General features: G+C 39.8%; 1 protein-coding gene and 1 long non-coding RNA gene across 10 annotated transcripts in view; both read right to left on the bottom strand.

Moving 5' to 3' along the window:
- Window positions 1-9,198: 9,198 nt before the first annotated feature.
- On the bottom strand, window positions 9,199-9,799 carry LOC128803440 (uncharacterized). The gene is made up of 2 exons (XR_008435717.1): window positions 9,661-9,799; window positions 9,199-9,303 (listed from the first exon to the last, which is right to left on the bottom strand). It is a non-coding gene; the product is annotated as an uncharacterized LOC128803440 (long non-coding RNA).
- Window positions 9,800-14,388: 4,589 nt separating this feature from the next.
- Window positions 14,389-17,957, bottom strand: part of GEMIN8 (gem nuclear organelle associated protein 8) — a 28,263-nt gene continuing 24,694 nt past the window's right edge. For all 9 annotated transcript variants that reach the window (XM_053970414.1, XM_053970417.1, XM_053970415.1 and 6 more), the window contains one exon: window positions 14,389-16,399. In XM_053970414.1, coding sequence (XP_053826389.1) covers window positions 16,149-16,399 — 251 coding nt within the window. In that variant the 3' untranslated portion in view covers window positions 14,389-16,148. The remainder of the gene's footprint in view (window positions 16,400-17,957) is intronic.

Below are 17,957 nucleotides of genomic sequence, written 5' to 3'. Positions count from 1 at the left end.
CTGGAGGCAAAAATAACAGTGTCACACAGGAATGATCCTTCACAGACACTGAAGACAGGTATGGAAGAGAGTGGCAAAGTCAGCTTTTTAGATGAGTTGCTTTCCTGAATTGGACTTTTACCATTAGAACAATTTGATTGCTTCAGTTGCAAAGGCCAGTGCTTTAGACAGAGTAAGTGCATCTACAGTGACTAATACCAATCAGATTGTACTGATTTACATTAGCCGGTTACTTGGCATGCATTTCCTTTGTCTTTGCCACAATAATAATACACTAATTTTCTTTATTTATGTGCCGTGTAAGGATATATTTCATTTCCTCCTATGATCATTAACACATCAATCTATTCAATTATGTAATAATATTTTTCACCTCAAATTGAGATCAATTGCTTAAGAACATATCAATAATGTTCAAAAGCAAAAGAGTTACAGAAGTGTGAACACTGATTTTAGGGAAATTAGTTCATATTTCTGAAATTCAGGCCCCTGCTCCCAAAATAGTGTGTGCACTCATTATTAAAGTTGGAATGCTGATGTGTGGTTTCTTTTCCATTAACAAAAAAATCAGTCTACTGGGCCAAAATGATCTGAGGCTTTTGTATTGATTAATGAACATATATGTTTTTCCAGTAAGATCTGTGGGCTCAACACCATGCAAGCACTGTGGGATCAGGGAGTAAATACCTCTCCTCTAACAGGCAATAAGTGGATTGATGGAGTAAGCCATTTTATAAAGATAACAAAAAGAAATCATAGCTAAGCTGATCACTAGCAAGCTGCTTCCAGACCCCACTGGGAATTAAAGTAGATGAGCTATGCACCTTTGAAAAATTAGATTAATTATGGAAATAGCACACGACCCTTAACTAGAGTGGCACTAAATAGCACTAAAATATGGCAGGAACAATAGGCAAATGGTAAGAGCATCCCACAATGTGCAGCACTATGTGCTAATGAAGGTATTAGTTTCCATTTTTAAAATAAAAATTAGTTGAAATTTATATTCTTTGAAGTTGTTACAGCATACTGCTTGATTTATAATAGAATCAGCTGAAAAATATCCCTTAATTCTTACTGTACTTTCACTTATGGGTAACTCTACATCACTGAAATCTATAGGATGAGTTCTTCAAGGGAAGTTGGTCAGTGCTGTCCAGGCTGGGTTTACACACTTACACTGAAGTATGAGGCAGATATTCCTAAGGCTGTCCATATCAACACATTTGCAGTGAGAGGAGGGACTCAGTTTCTGCCATTCTCAGAAATGTTGGTCATTTTCCTCTCCAAAGAGCAAAGCAAAAAACAGCTGTCCAAATATTGGTTATGGCTCCGCAGTCAGTGGGGATTTCCACTCACAGGGTGCCAAGTCTCTGACAAGTGAGGAGAAAAGTTGACAGAAGTTTTGGTTCCTTAAGCAAAACTACATTGTAATATTTAATTCAGGTCAAGGAGACAGGAATACTTGAAATTTCTGTTAGGAATAGAAACTAATGGATTTAATTTCAAAACCAAGATGTCTGGAGAAACAGTTATTTCCCTGTTTGGGAAAAGCTTATGACTGGATTCTGGTCCATGCTCTTGTTCTTGTATCTGGCACACAATGTAGAGGACAAAGGCTGAAGCATGCAGCATTTCAGCAAGTCTCCCTGTTTGAATGGTTCCTTGGGTGATATAGCTGGTAGCTGTAAGGAAGGGATAAAGGCCTGCTGTAAATGATGCTGGAAGATAGACTGATCGAAACAATCTCTTATCAAGGGATTATAAAACGACTGTTGCAGATTTGATCTACAAAAGGGAAAGTGAAGGTTAGAATTCTGCATTGATTAATGTAATTATCTATGTTGGGTACTTAAAACCTTTTCCATAGTTTAGGTGACAACCTACAAACATTTTTCTATATGCAGAGTTACCCTAATATTAACATCATGATACCAGGTGTTTCAAGAGACACCTTCACTCCCTGTAGCAATATGCTTGGATTACCACCTAACTTATTCTGGAGCAGTATGTTCCTCTCTGGAGATGTTTTTAAGGAGGCCATTTGATGTTCAGAAGAAGATTTAACTTCAGTCTCAAGGTTAGTCAAGAAGAGGCAAGATGGAATGTGGGGGTCTTACTACTTGTAACAGAGGGCATGGAATCAGTATGAAATATTTGACCATTTCCAGCAATTAGTGGTGAAACGGATTTCTAGATTAAGGGAAGGCTCATTGCATATAATTATTTTTTGTTGTTTTAGTTTACCAGACTCCATCTGTTTCTCCACTTCTCCACTGCAGAACATCCTAGATCTAAAACAAATCCCTTTTTTTGTGGATGGAATGGTGTGATAGCTGCTGATACCTGTTTGTCTCTGTTTTCCACTCCCACTCTTTCCTCAGGCTATCTAACTAGACAGATTGCCCTAGGTAGGAAACCTTCCCAATTAAAAACAGAATCAAAGGCAGTGTGTTTCCACTTAATGTTTCAGCTTTGACTAAACATTCTGGTGCATTAAAGACAGTGATATAATAAAAATATGTGCTAATGGGTTGTGTGTTTCAGTGGGTTCTCAGCTCCCACATCAGCTGTATGTGAGGCTCTATCCCAAGGCTCCCTCTGCTAACACTGAAGCTAATGGTTAATCATGATATTCCTTCCTCTGACTACTACATAGGCAGTGTCAAGGCCACTTTCCAGACTATTAGAGTGAGTGTATGGGGTGCTACTCTGCTTTTGCAAAAATCCTGCAAATTTCCAAAACCTTATAAAATCAGGGACCCATAAACCAGCCTCCTTTTGAATGTTAGCATGAATGTATTTTAGCTTTAAGGAAATCAGAAGTGATAAAAAGTAGTTTTAGTTGCAGTGAGTGTTCTCTGAGGCCTTTCTGTGATTCCATGTACAGTTGAGGCATACTGTGATTTTCTCTCCCATGTGATCTTCTGTTCACAGAGGCCATGGATGTTAAAGAGAAGTAAGGTGACAGCTGGATCCCTTTGTACACTTTGTGCACTTTATATCTGTGTGTAAAGGAGAGGTGACCTGTGTGGTCACCTTTCAGCATCTCGAGGTAGATCAGGGGAATGACTCATGCTCTCCTCTGTCTTTTTTACCTGTTATGTGAAGCTGATCCACTGTAGACTCCAACTGCTGCTACCAAAACCACTTTGTAGTGCTCACTGCAGAGAGCTGTTTGCAAAGCTCATCCAGCAAAATGCTGAACAAAATGGTTCAGATCATTGGCACTGTTTAGTCAGGGGGAAAAGAGAGAAAGGGAAAGATAAAAAATGAGAAGCAATTTGATGCAGTTTAGCCAACATGTAAATACTCCTCCTGGAATTTAACATTCAGGTATGATACTATAAGAAATAAATAGTCTTCAAAATGAAAACTTCTTATTACCAAGTAGGTCACATTTCCAACAACTGCTTCTCAATATGTAAATATAAGCAGTGATTGCTTTGAAAAATATATAATTATATATTCAACAAAATGCATTTTTTTTCCCAATGCAGCACAGTTAATTTTATCTGAAAATTAGTGATTACCATTTTGGTGTTAATTATGAGTACTAAATACATCTTCAGTGTTAAAAGATGGACTCATCTCTATTTCATATACCCCTTGTGGAACTCACTTCTGGAATTAACAATGTTGCTTTGTGATTTTAGAGGCACAAAAAAAATTAGGAGGTACCACTGGAAATAAAGGCTCAATATATTGATTAGGACCTCTGCTTTTACTTAGGCCTACATAAGGGACCTTACCCCAAGCACAGAGTTTTTCACTTACGTGCAAGGATATTCTGTGAGTGTCCCTGAGAGGTCCAGGTCTGGGGGGCACCTTACATCATAGTATAAGCTGGTTTTATTCTGGATACATGCAATTGCTTCTGTGCCTTTCTCTGTCTGCATGCTACATATATAACCCACACCTGGTAGGGAACCATGTAGGAAATAATATGTGGTCTGAGAGAGCATGAGCAGTTTCAGTAAAGCATTTTATAGAGCAGAAAGCTTGCAAGTAAATGAGTGCACCAAGAATCTGAAAACAGATGAGTGTTATACAGAAAAAAAACACAAGTGGATACAACCTTTCCTTTCATGTGCAGCCCATCTCATTTCATCCTCCTGAATGGATCTGTGAAATGTAGAAATGCTGACAACCCTTTCTCCTAGGCAGAGGGAGAGAAAAGTCTTACCTCCTGCTATGTGAATCATGATACAATAATCCTATGAAGGCATTCTTCCACATACCTCATTCTAAAACATTTGGGCTCAAAAATTCACTTGAGATTGATCAGAGATGATGAGTTCAGTCTAGAAGTCTTGGATATAAACACTTACTGAAGTGCTTTGCTAAGTTCCTATTGTGAGCTATGATCATGTGGGCCAGAGAGGCCAGCCTAAGGTCTTTAGGGGGAGCTGACTCAAATGTATGGATTATCCAACATTTTCATTAGTACCACTGGGGAGATCTGAATGTGGAATAATATGCGAATGAAGAAATGAAAGGGGGTAAAATGCACGCCCAAGGAACATTAGTATTCAACTTCAGAGCAACCTTTGTGTGATCATATATGCACTCATTGCAGTATTCTGAAAATAATTGCATACATATGTATGTTAGCCCCACCCTCCAGTGGCATCAATAGGTTTAACCTCAGTTTTCTGTTGCACTGCAAATTAAGGGAAAAGACTTTATTTTGAGAGTGTTGAACACATGGCTGCAATCCAACAACTTCAGCATGGCAACCTCCCAAGAAAGCGCTCCAAGGCAGCCTAATCAGGACAGAATTCCTGGCAAAGTACATTTTGAGACAAGGCTCTCTCTCTTTTTCCAAAGCAGAAAACTCCTTTGATGGCAGGCACAGAGAGCATTTAAGAATATTCTCAGGTGCTTTTTTTGCAAACTGAAAAATCAAACTCAAAAAACTGGGGAGGAAAATTGCAGGAGTCATTTTACACTTTTCCTACTTTAGTTGGGCAGTGGAGACTGAGAAACAGCCAGCTGATTTCACTTTAGTTCTCGTTTTTTTACTTCTGTCAATAGGTACAAGCTCGTAACTGATTACAGAAGGTTTTAATGCTGCTCTGTAAACATGAATGGTGCCTTAAACTGTATCACAAAGCTGAGTTAAATTCTGTCCTAAAGGGCCACTCAGCTTTAGTTTTCTGCTAACACACATTCCAAAATGCTGGTTTGGGTTTGTGTTGGGATTTTCCCTCCCCACACACAGTATGTTTTATTGCTTTTGTACTGCTGTTCTTGCTTTGCACAGTCCAGTTCTGGCAAGTGGCTACACCCAGAGCTGTGGTTTGTGGCAAAAATGTGATGTGTTGGAGGAAAGATGGGAAACACTCCATTAGCCAGCAATAATGTAATATCCTTGCTGTGCCCACAGTGCTAACAGCCTGCAGAGGATGGGTGTCCTGGGCTGTGGGAGCTACAGGAGCTGGCACAGCCCTGCAGGCTTTTCACTAGGAAGTAACAGAAGCGGCTCTAAGACACAACATCCTCCATCAGCTCTGTGAGATGTGGTTTTGGGAGGAAGGTGTGGCTTCAGATCTGCTGACTTCATGGAAATGCTTCACCTCCTTCTGACTTCATAGAAAGCCAAACGCATTAGACCTGTCAGAAATGTGACACTCAGGAATAAAAAAGCTCAAGCCCCTCTGGTCAGATGAGCCAGAGCCCTCCCAGAAAGCCCAACCTGATAAATGAAACTGAGGAACTTGAAAAATAACAAGATGACATTTTGATATTAAATGTTGAGTTTGGAAGATTAATGTAACTTCTCATTCCCTAGACTAATAAACCTTGTGATTTTTTCCTAAAAAAATCCGAACACCTATTCTAAACAAGAGCATTTTCCTCCTACTTTCAGTACAGACAGCTAATTTTTTGCAAATGCACAAGTACATGATTAAAACATAAAAGCAGAACACACTAGTCACCCATACGTATCCATTCTTCAATTAGGAGAGATAAAAAAGTAAATGAAAGTGTCAAGTATCTTACATTGATAATACTTTTATCCTTTATTTATAGCATATATAAGATAGATAGAAGTGCCTGTATTTTTTAAATAAAGAACATTTTTTTAAGACTCTTGCTATTTGATTCTTGTTCTCCTGGATATCATGTTCAGCAAATAGAAAAATAATATTCCAAGTGAGGAATGTAATAAAACTTTTTATTAAAACTATATTAAACACGTTATACTGTCATAGGTGAATCTGGATTCTTACTTTTTGTTCTTCTTTTTTTTAAATAAAATTCATGCTGAACATGAGTGTTTTGTAACTGCCTAGAACATTAATTCTGCCATCCAATATTCCAAGGAAATAGCTTCTTTGTGTTTAAAAGATGAAAGGGCCACAGGAAAACCAAACATCACAAGAACCTGGCAGACAAAATGACCCAAGGCTGTTAAAGAAGCTACAGAAACTGCCGCTTGCTTGTAAAATTATTCCCAAAAGACAACATTACTTCTAACACCCATTGGGCTGTTAGAAGTGACACTGTTTGAAGTTCACCTTAAAAAGGAAGCAGAAGTGCATGCCCAGGCCTTGAGAGAGTGTGTCAGGGCTCATGCATATGAAGTATCAACAAGGTGATGCTGTGATGAGCTCAGAGGTGACTGCCCAGAGCCCTGGTGGCAGATGTGCAGGAGGAACCGGAGACAACACCCACCAGGGGTTATCAGAGCATTTCCTGCAGTTCTGTAGGAGAACAGTGGTTGAGGCAGAGGTAAATGAGCCTGGCAGGCTGGCAATTAAGGGAACAAACCAAGCAGAAGCCAGGGAAAGGTAAAGAGAGGGAATCAAACCTTTGCAGGCAAGCTCATTGAGGGAAATAGGGAGAGGAAGTGATGAGCAAAACAGGAGACAATGTCTTTCAGAAAGGGGAAAAAAAAGGTCCTACTACAGCAATTTTCTAAGGCACCAGGTGCTGCTCTATCTGCAGTTTCATCTAGACACATTTCTGAGGCAACTGGGTAGTTTGGCTCATGTCCTTTCTTTCCTATGACTCCCACAGGTTTTGAAACCTACTGTTATAGACTTTCAGGCTGAAAAATTCCAGTGGAAATCTGTAGTCATTAGAATAATGGGAGATCCCTAGAGAGAGCCAACACTGCTATGCAGAAAATTTATTAGCAGCAGGAACAGAGGCCTGTATCAGCACTTTACTGGTGGATAAATCAGTGGGTTTGCTAATGATGTTTCGGTTCTCTTGATTGAATTGGATTTGTAAAAGAAATGCAGCTGCAGACTGAATTGCTTTATATGACAAGAGAATAATGAATAGCCAATCCTGAACACGCAGGGTTTCTGTATATATGGGATAATTTAGCTTCCGTTCTTGTTGTTATTATTTTATATGCAAATGAAATTATCAATGCCTTTATATAATAACTTCCTGGATCACATTTATTCTAGAGCTTTTGCCTGTTTTTGTGCAAGAGAAATTTCTTTCTCTCATTTTAGCCAGGGTTTAACACTAAATTCAGCTCCTGACGGAGCCTGTGGGAGTTTTATTGTGTTATAGATAGGACCCATCCAGAGGACATTGAAAGTGAACAGAAAATATTGAAACTGCCTGTGGTTATGAGGGTGCTATTATTTATTTGGAGATAGGGCCCATTGCCTTATGCTATTATCTGCATCTTATATGTACTGGGTTTTGCATATTTGATGTTTACTTAACATGCATATCAGGTTCTTTTAACAATAGTGTTTCAGAGATGGTCTGGCGAAGTGCCCTCGTCAGCCTCTTGCTAGGTTGCTCTCTGGGGTTCCAGCCAGTCAGTCTTTATGTGTTTGAAGCTCTAAATAGTCTACTGCTCCCACTCTGAAGGATCACGCCAAACTGAACCAATGCCTGCTGGAAAAGTAAAAAACGGGATGCCAGCTGGCCAAAAGGGCTGAAAAGAAAGAAAAAAGAGATAAAATCATTCTTACATTGAGAAACTGCCTTAGCAACATCGTCATCTGCTGGGTGGTAATAGATCACAGTTGCCTGGCTGGTCTTCCAAATGGCAGAGCTCCCAAGTTACAGTTACTCCTTGCCCTTGGAGGTGCAGTTGACTGAGATGTACTGTTGAGACACATAAATTTAACAGATGGATTGTGCAGGCCAGGCACTGCATCCAGCAATTGTTTCTCCCACTAGGGGAAAGTCTTATAAAAGCTTTTCCTGGTGTTCAACAGGATTGAGGTGGTTCATGGCACTGCAACTTTAGAAAGGTTTTGGGTGATTGGCTGCACTGGAGAGAAATAAACTGGCAGTGACACAATTCCACCATTTGCACAACAGTGAGGAAACTTTCTGAGGAGAGAAAAATCTTCCCTTACCCACTGACATGCCAGAGGCAATGCTGTGAGAAGGGTCTTGGTACTTTCTGCTTTCAGCATTTATGGTGCCAGAGACATTGACCAGAAAATCTGGTCATTTCCATTAGTCCTTCTCATGTGCTCTGCTGGCAACTGAGTGTCCAGGCAACAGTTTTTGCCCTCCCTGTGCAAGGCAGACAGGAGTGCAGGAGCTGAGAGAGCATCATCAGGCTACAGAACAGTGTGTGCTGGGGTGGAGAGACACAGTCAGGAACGAGTCTTTGTGAAAAAGAACATGAGGGAGCAAGAAGAGAGGTGTGCTGAAAAGAACTAAGGAGATGATAAACTCAGGAAACTGCTCAGTTGGATTCTTTGAGATATGAAGTGTCACGGCTATAGCCAGAAAAATGCATCACAGTGCATATTTGATTCCAGGTAGCTTCATGGGGGTGGCAGTGGTGGGAGAGGCAGTGTAGGCGTTTTTCCTACATTCAGTATACATTCAGATGGTATTTCAGGCCTTGAAAGTGCAGCTGCTAAGCCACTCAACATTTTAAAGGTTGCTCGGCTAAGAAATGTATTTTGAAAAGCCTCAAATTTTAATCCTGCAAACCAGGAAATCAAAATAACGGAAAATCAAGAAACACAACGCAATTTTTGGACACATTTTCTTTACAATTATTATGATAATTTTGGACACCCTACTAGAATGAAAAGAAATCTGCATTGTACTTGAGAATCTGATGAAAGTTATTAGCATTTTAACGGTTTTACATAAATTCAGACTTCAAAAGTCTGTCATGAAGGAAGTTGAACTAGCAAAAAAAATTGTTTAATTACTGGCTTTTAGTAAGGTATTTAAAAATTTCCAACAATATAAGCAGTTGGTATGTTTTATTCCACTAGGGCATCCTATCTTCTTGGATTGAGGTGAACAAATCTGTCATGCTGATGGGTACTACTATCACACTGCAGGGTATGCCTGGAAGGACAGTTTCCAAAAGTAACACAAATCACTAGTGCTGCTAATCATTATCAATATATTTGCCACAAAAAAGCTTTAGCTCTAACCATGCCAGAGAAACAGATTTCATTTTGTTAGACTTGAAAATGCAAGTAACACAGCTAGACTAAAAGAGCTACTGAAGGGAAGAGACAGTAAGGCAGCTCTTTTTCTGCTTTTAAACAAGATTTAACTGCTGTTGACAGAGAAAGTATAAGACAACTTTCTAAAGCAGGTCTGCATAGTAAAACACACTCAGGAAGGGCAAATGACTAATCTTGTTAAGTTCTCTATAAAACACTTTTGCTCTCTGGAGATACATGTTTATGCTCTCACACTGGAGCTGTAGGTGACTTGAAGAGGGATCTGCTCAACACAAAAAGCAAAGGAGGGAAAATTTTGTCTGCCATTTTCTCTATTTTCTGTGGTGATAGAGAAGAGCAGTTCTGGAGTAAGGATTTTCTATAGCACAACACAGCTGTTCTTTCTGATGTGTCCCTGAAAGAATTCACCATCTGGCATCGATGATATCACAGCCTGTTGCCACAGGACCATCATGTCATCACACATATCCCACACTCAGCATCCTTTCAGAGCAAGACAGTACAGCTGGCACATCCAAGTCCAGCAGCCAGCAGAAAAAGACCACAGGGCCAGGATATAATGACAAAAACAGCTGCCATGAGCATGCTCAGCTACAGGCTTCTCTGAGGAGGTGCCTAGGAAGGACTTCCTGTGTGCCCTCAACACCTAGGGCAGCTACATCAAAACAGGACAGCAAACCAGCTGTTGCTGACACAACTCTGTTGCAGAGCAGTATCAATGAAAATGTCATGTTTTGCTCAACAAATATTTTCTTGTCTCTAGTGCAGTGTGGTCTGGCATTACTGGAAATCCTAAATTCATCAGCACATGTAGAGAAAAATTGATAAAAAGTAGTGAATACTACTACCTTCCCATTACGCAGTCCATTATTCATTTGACTGCTATTGGTTTAAAGTGCATTTCAGATTTATATTCTGCAGTCATGTAAGAATTATTCTGTTTGGAGAAACTGACATAACTTGCGTTTCAAGTGCATTGCAGCATAATTGGCTGAAGTTTTATATCAACCTCACCACTTTTCAGGAAAGGACAGCGGAAGGGGAACCTTCAGCTATTACTCAAGCACTTCATGGAATATGCTACAGACCAGAAGAGTGACTTTTGATGAGTTATTGCTTAAGTAAAAACATACTTCAAGCATTTATTTCTGTGAAGTCCCTGCCTTCTGTCCACATAGAAGATATTACAGGATCTTAATTCTAAAAAAGTGCAATATACATAATCTGTAACCACACTTACATTTTTCGCAACTCTCTGACAAAAGACAACTTAAATTTCCTGGTATTTTATTATATACTTTGCAAGTGAGAAGCAGGCCTTGCAATCTTAACAAGCAGACGTGGAGGTGACAAGAAATGGAATTTCCTACTTAGCTTCTGAAATGTAGGAGATGATGTTGTTGCTGGAGGTAGCAGGAACCAGACATGATGACCGAGATCTTTTCCTGTCCAATGCAAAGGATGGGAGTAACACAGCTATGTGAGTATCAAAATTGCTGAAATACAATGCAGAGACTTCTTCATGCTGGCTACTTGTACAAGCCTGGACCAAAAGAGTTTACTGAATCTCGGGCCAAATAACAAGCAAATGGGATTACATTAAACAGCTTAACACTAGGTGTCTTCCAACTTGACTCCTTTTGACCTCAGTAACAGCAAACTTTGGTGGAGGAGGGGTGACTAGAAGGGGTGCAACTAGGAAATGCATGAGATAGCTGAAAGCTGAACCTCAGGACTGGGATTTCAATCTTCATCTTCAGTAGAAGCGTGTGGAATAATTCTAAACATCCCTATAAACAGATCAGAAATCTGGTTATCTTCCTGTGCCAACACCTGATGGCAGCTGTCTAGGGGACAAGAATAAAACACTATTTTTTTAGTCCTCCCCAGCTATTAGTAAGGTCCAGATTATGGACTTCCAAACTCAGTGTGTAATTTATTTTTCATAGCTCCTCATAGACTTTTGCCTCACTTCTTATTGAGTCAAGAAATAGTTGCTTTTATTTAAAACAAACTCTTAGAGTTAAGGAGGACCACTTGTAACTCTATTTAGAAGAAATCCCCACCAATCCTTTACTCTTTTTTTATTCCTTCCTCCTCACAAATAAATGTCTTTGGGATAGCACAGCAACAGTCATGGGGATAGCAGTTATGTGTATTTTGTTTTTTCAAAAGGCTTTGTAGGCAAAAGATCCCAATGTAGTTTAGGGAACCAGCAGTGGTATTGGCATCATTAGGCTGAAAAGTATTTTTTTTTCAAAAACTATGTATGTTTGCATTTATTCTGCTTACTTGCCTTCTTAGAAGAAAAGGATTCTTCTGTGACTGTGTAATGAAATCCATGCACAGAGAATCTCCATTACTCCCTGCAAGCTCAAGAGAAGCAAGTCTTTCTCCGCTTTTGGCCAAGCAAGACCATGCCATTCCTGGCCTGTCGATATTAATAGTTGAGGCTGATGCCTGTGCGACCAATTCCAAAGAATGAACTGAGTCCAAGCAATCCCTCAATGACAGCCAGGTCTCCAAGGCAACACCCAAATGGCAATGTCATGGTCTGTCACCCACCCACCCTGAGCTCCTCTGCAGGTGTCACTGTGTGCCAGCTCAGCAATTCCAGCTATGTGAGAATATAGGAAGAGGTGTGAAGCCTTGAACACCCTCTGGCTATAACCACCCTTCCGAAGCAGCTGAGACTCCTTTACAGGCTGCTATTCCACCTAGAAAAGAGCCCATAAGAATCAGTGTCCTTTGGACTATCCATGCAGGAACACAGGAGACAACAGGTTAGACAGGGTGGACAGATTACTGATTAGCACACAAGCATGAAAAAATATTTTTGTCACAGCATGAATGTATTATTTATAAAATAATACATTTTCCAGGAGCTTATACTTTTAAGAAACCAGAGGAAAAGAGTTGGGATGTTTCCTTTTGACAGACTGTATTTCACATTTTGGGCAATAACCTTGGCTCCTCTCTAATTCTTTCAGCCAAAATGTTCAGTCCAGCATGCCAAAAATCACACTTAAAACTCAAAATTCAAGCAGCAGAATCTGTGTCTTGCTTTTCTCAATTTCTAGACCAAGAACTAGACTGCTAATAATGCAACAAGAGATGAAGATACCAGTATTTACAGCATATTTCACTGAAATATGAATGAGAAGCTTTTATTAAGACACAAATGACCAAATCTGTATGTGTTGTATATGTGATGTTTGTCCTTCATAAAGGCTGTTACAGAAATTTAGATTGATTTTATTAATGCTTTTTCCAAGTGTGAGACGTTTGCAGCGAGCCATTAATGAGACCCCTGTCAAAAAGGATGAATACTTACCTGTAATGTTGATTGAGAAAATTATGCTCAACAAAAGGGCTGAATCTCTTCTCTGTACACACAGGCACACTGAGCTGTCAGCTGCTGTATGGGGAAATAATTCTGAAAGAACAAGAGCCCTTGACAACGTCATCAATGCATATAAGTAAGCAATTTTTCTTTCAGTAGGAAACAGACCATTGCTTCATTTCTATGTTACATTTATATCACACCAATTCTGAAAGGGTCTTTTTCTCATTTCTTTTAAGAATGCTTTTAGTAGAAAAGACCTATTACATTTTTCTCCTATCTTCAAAGCATCTTCAACCAATCACAAACTCTTCTCCTGAAAATAAGGCTGATTTGCATGTAACAAATGAGGAAACCACTTTTTGAAATCAAGACTGGATTGGATGACAACTTTTGACTTCAGGGTATAATTCTTTCTACTGGAGCTGGGAAAAACTCATGAGAAACTACCACCAGCAAGCGAAGAATTCCCTTTAGGCAGGACTATACCAACAGTTGGCATAACTGAAAGCAAATGTGCAACCTTCTGGAGAAGGAAGAATCAAGTCTGCAGTACCACAGTGGCATTCTAGTCAAGGAACATTGTATCTTTGGGCAAAAAAAGTGTCTATGTTCCCATGACTGAGGACTGCAGCATAATACATGTGTGCAAGAAAGGTGAATGTTACAGATGACTGAAGTGCCATTTTTGATTTGCTGCTGAATTTCCTCCATGATCATATGCTTTTATGTGAGATATTTATCAGAAATGTAAAATTACATGGAAGATAAAAGAACTGCAACACAGAATTTTCAAGTTCTGCTGAATTTCCAGCAAAATGGAACATCTAGGGGTAGTTGGCCAGATATGCCATTTTGCTGGCCCATGCCCTGAAATGAGATTATTTGGCAGCAACTCTTAAGTCTGCAGTAGGGTATTTCAGGAGTTAGTACATAGCTCCTAAGGAACAATTCATCCAGTTCTCTCTCCTTCTAACCTTATAGCCTATTTAAGCATATTAAACCCTCTTAAAAATACTTAAAAGAACCAAAGGCAAGGTAATTTCCTTTATATATTTCTTTTTATAGATGTATTTTACATTTTAAGTGAAGTAGGAAAGGAATTCAATGTTTTTCTTATATGAGGTCTTCACAAATACTTCTTGAGACCAGAATTTCTGCTTCTCTGCTAGCAGAACCAGTTGGATGAGGAATCAACCACAGCAAGAACTGGAACTTGTGTTGAAAAGTAAGAACAGCCCAGTCCTACCTTACCCATTCTTTCTTTTTTTTCTGAATTGAACTGCACAAGGAAAAAAGGAAAACACCATCATCACACTGGAAACATTTCAAACAGGAACAGAGAAATGTATGCATGTTAATCTGGGAGAGGGTTTCCCTCCAGTGCATACAGCAACCCTCCCATCCATTTTGCACCACACCATGCATGTGTGGTATTGCCTGACATTGCTGTGAAAGTCCTGTCAACACTCCTCATGCTTCTCCATATGTTTACACCACTCCTGCTCTAAGTTCAATCTTTCTTAAACAATACAGCAGCTAAAAGAAAGCTTTACCATCTAAGAACTGAAGTGTTCTAAGTATGGAAGTTTGTTTATATAAAAAAGTAAAAGTAAATTACAAGGTGTTAAGAAGAAAGTTTATTTGGTCAAAGGAAGGAAACCCAAACAAAACACTGAATTTTTGACAAAACCCACCAAAAACAAGAGTGACAACAAATAGAGGACCGTTAATAATCCTTTTCTCTCTCCTGTCTCACTGAAATTTTTCAGATTAATCACACCAGAAGTAAGTCTTGGAAAATAGGGGCTTTTTTAATTTCAGTGTTCAATTTAACTTCATCTGTGAAAGAGGTAGAACTGACATGGAAATGCTGCTTTGAAAAAACAGTAACTACTATGGAAAGCAAAGATATTCTAAACTGCACTGCAGACTTTGTTTTGTTGCAGCTGGCTGCTGCAGAGGGCACAGCAACTACTGACTGTATTACAAACTACACATGCTACAGAGAAACTCTGGACACTCAGTCAGCATGAACTGAAGTTAATTTTTAATTGTAACCTTCCTCTGTTGCCAGGAAGGCAGATGAGTATGTCACTATGAAACCAGCATATGATTCCTTTGCCCTGGCATGGAAATGCAGCAATGTCACAAACTATTGCCCTTCAATACGCAATATTTATCAGCAGAGCTTCACAGAGAGTCCTTTTAAGCGTTCAGGGTACCATTTTCTAAGGAGCCACAGGTTTGGAGGGGCCTCTCTTACACAGTGTGGCTAACTTGGTGTGGGGCGAGCACAACTGGCCCAAAGTGGAGTGACAAAAGTAGAACCAAAACAGCTAGTGCAGATGGATGAGCACACACAGAGGCACATCTTTGTGCAGATGGATGAGAACACATCTACTTGCTTATGTTTAAATTTTGTGCATGTCCTATGCACTTGGCCATTGGAAACCTGCACCTAAAACAGGCATAGCCCAGAGGGCTACCTGACTTCCACAGCTCCGCATACATTGGTCAGATGCAGTCTATCACTCTAATAAGCCTTCTTTAAAGCTTCAAGCCTTCAAGCCCATTGCTGCTTTTTATGAGAATGGCAAAAATCACTGTAGGCACTGGCTCCAATAGCACTGGGTCCTCTTACATTTCTCTTCTGCTAAACAGATCTGTAACAGACAGGACCATATCAGGCTTCTGCCCGATTCTCCTACCCCTTCATTAAAACATTTTTCTATATAATGTTGCTTTAGAGTCAAACTCCTGCCAGACAAGTATCAGTCTGGAAGAAAAACTTCCTCCTTTATTATAAACCTTTAAAAAGAATTCCAATGTCTGGGCTATGGTAACTTGATAAGTTGTATCTTGGCCAGTGGGCTCCTGATTCTCAAAAAAATCCAAGATTAGCAGACATAACACTTCAAGCTATGCTGTGTGAAACAATATCCTAATACTACTATGTTAAATAAGACTAGAAAATGGGATCACTCAAATTCCTAAACAGGAAGAGCAGACAATTCGTGAAGTCTTTTTCTTCTCTGCATTGCTTTAAGTTTTCCCAGTTCACTGGGTATTGGATGTCGTTATGTTTCTTGTGTGTGTGGTCAAAGCAAGCGGGTACTAAATGAGTGAATTTTAGACAGGTTTGATATTACTGTCCCTCCTATTACTACTTGACAACTGTATGTGGGTTGAATGGACTGTTAACATCACTGACAGACACTGTAAAAGAAAAAAAGGCCAAATAAAAAACACATGCCGTCCTTGCCAGACTCTCCCTCAAAGCCCAAAATGAAAACTTGCAGTTTGTTCTTTCATCAGCCCAACCTGAGGCACCTGACCCTGTAGCACTGTGCCACGTCAGAGCACAGTCCAGGTACTCACAGGTTAAGGGGAATAATGGGCCAGTATTTGGGCTGCTTTTTGTCGCAGTTCCTGTCAAAGGTAAGCTGCATGGCAGCCTCCATTGCCTGGATTTTGGCAGCTTCAGCACCATACAGTTTCTTCATTTCTGCCATGCGCCTCTCCCCAGGTCTTTCTGTGGGCGGCTCCACAGAACGCTCCACCCTCCTGTGCAGGTCTTGATCAGCCTCCACGTATGGGTCCTCAGCTTCCAGCTGCTGCTGCCTCCCTAGAGAAATAAACCATAAGAGATGTAAATTACTGGGCTATCAACCAATCATGTTTTATTTTAACTTATAAAAATATTATATATTCATATTTTTGCCAGGTCTAAAAGGAAAAAAATCCGTATGTTCTAGGGTGCAGCGGCACTCATTTTGCATAAAGAAATTCCTACTAAATATCATGATAAAGCCAGGCTGGAATAAATGGGGAGAAATGAAGAAGATCCTGGAACTGAATCCTAAAACTGTAGGCAACTTCTGTACTAGTACTACTAAGCAAAAATCAACATTGCTCCATTTCTCCTCAAAACACACATGGTCCTGAAAAAAACTCAAACAACAAAACAACAAAAACCCAAAACACGAATCCCCCTCTCCCTCCCAAGAAAACTGAAACAACCCAACCAAAAAATCACAAACCACTCCCCATACCAAAAAAATCCAAACAAAAAGGAGAGTTGTTTCCAAAATAATGACTTAGCAGCTGAGAAAGGAAACAATGCACAGGACAATGCAACTTTAGCTGAATGATAGCCAAGAGAAAATGTAATCAGTTACTACTCTGTGAAAATGAACAAATGGGTCTGTCATGCCTGCCATTAAGCGCATTCACTGAAACACAGCTGTAAGCATCGTGTTTAGATAAACTGTCCAAACTCAACCCTTTCTCAAGAGCTGCAAAGTTCAAAGCTGGCAGCCTTACTCTATTGCTTTGAAAACAAACAAAACAGCACCAACATAAAGGCATGCATCAGGTCTTTTAAAGAGGATTGAAAACAATTCAAGAGGTGAAACATTTGGACCAGTCAGCAAAAATGCTCTGTGGTAAGCCTGACTCGAAGCAAGAACTTGGTTGTGCATGTCCAAATTTACCTCTGCTTCCTGGGAACTGCTCCGATGAAAGAAACAATGCTGTGTGCAGTTAAAACATCAAAGTGCTACACAAAACTCCCCTCTTATGGGGACATTTCTACAAGAGAGAGAAAATCACCCAGCAGCTGAACTCCTCAATAATAAATGACCATCCTAAAACTGTGTAACAGGCACAATTCACTACTACTGACAGCAGTTGGGTTTTTTTAAACATCAAAAAGTACAGTGTCCACAGGTCAGGATGCATTGGTCACACACAAGACATGCTTCTCAGTGTTTGGTGCCACGTACTTCTTCTCTCTTTCACCCTAATGCAGAGATTTAGCTTCCACAATACACATGACATCTGCAAACCCTAGCTCAAAGTTAAATATCCTGACATTTTTGTGTCAAACATCTGTAGTTTATTTTTACACTGGAAAGTACTGTACTGAGCAGCCAATTGACTGTCAGCCTTCCTAAAGGAATTATCCCCTGAATGGCATTCACAGAAAACAGATATTTTAAACTATATGATCAGAAACTTCAATTTTGGGGTCTGTTTGTCTGACAGACACAGAAAGCTTTTGTCCTGTCATTTGAAACACCATTTGTGTTGGTCATAGAAGGGCTTGAGGAGTTATTAGCAATCTATTCCAGAAAGCTATTTCTGTGATTCTGCTTTAAGGGCACACCCCTGCATTAGGCTGC

This window comes from Vidua macroura, chromosome 2, assembly GCF_024509145.1.
Source record: "Vidua macroura isolate BioBank_ID:100142 chromosome 2, ASM2450914v1, whole genome shotgun sequence".
In the NCBI taxonomy this organism is placed as follows: Eukaryota; Metazoa; Chordata; class Aves; order Passeriformes; family Viduidae; genus Vidua; species Vidua macroura.
The sequence above is the reverse complement of the archived record's forward strand: the minus strand, read 5'-3'. Positions and strand labels throughout refer to the sequence as shown.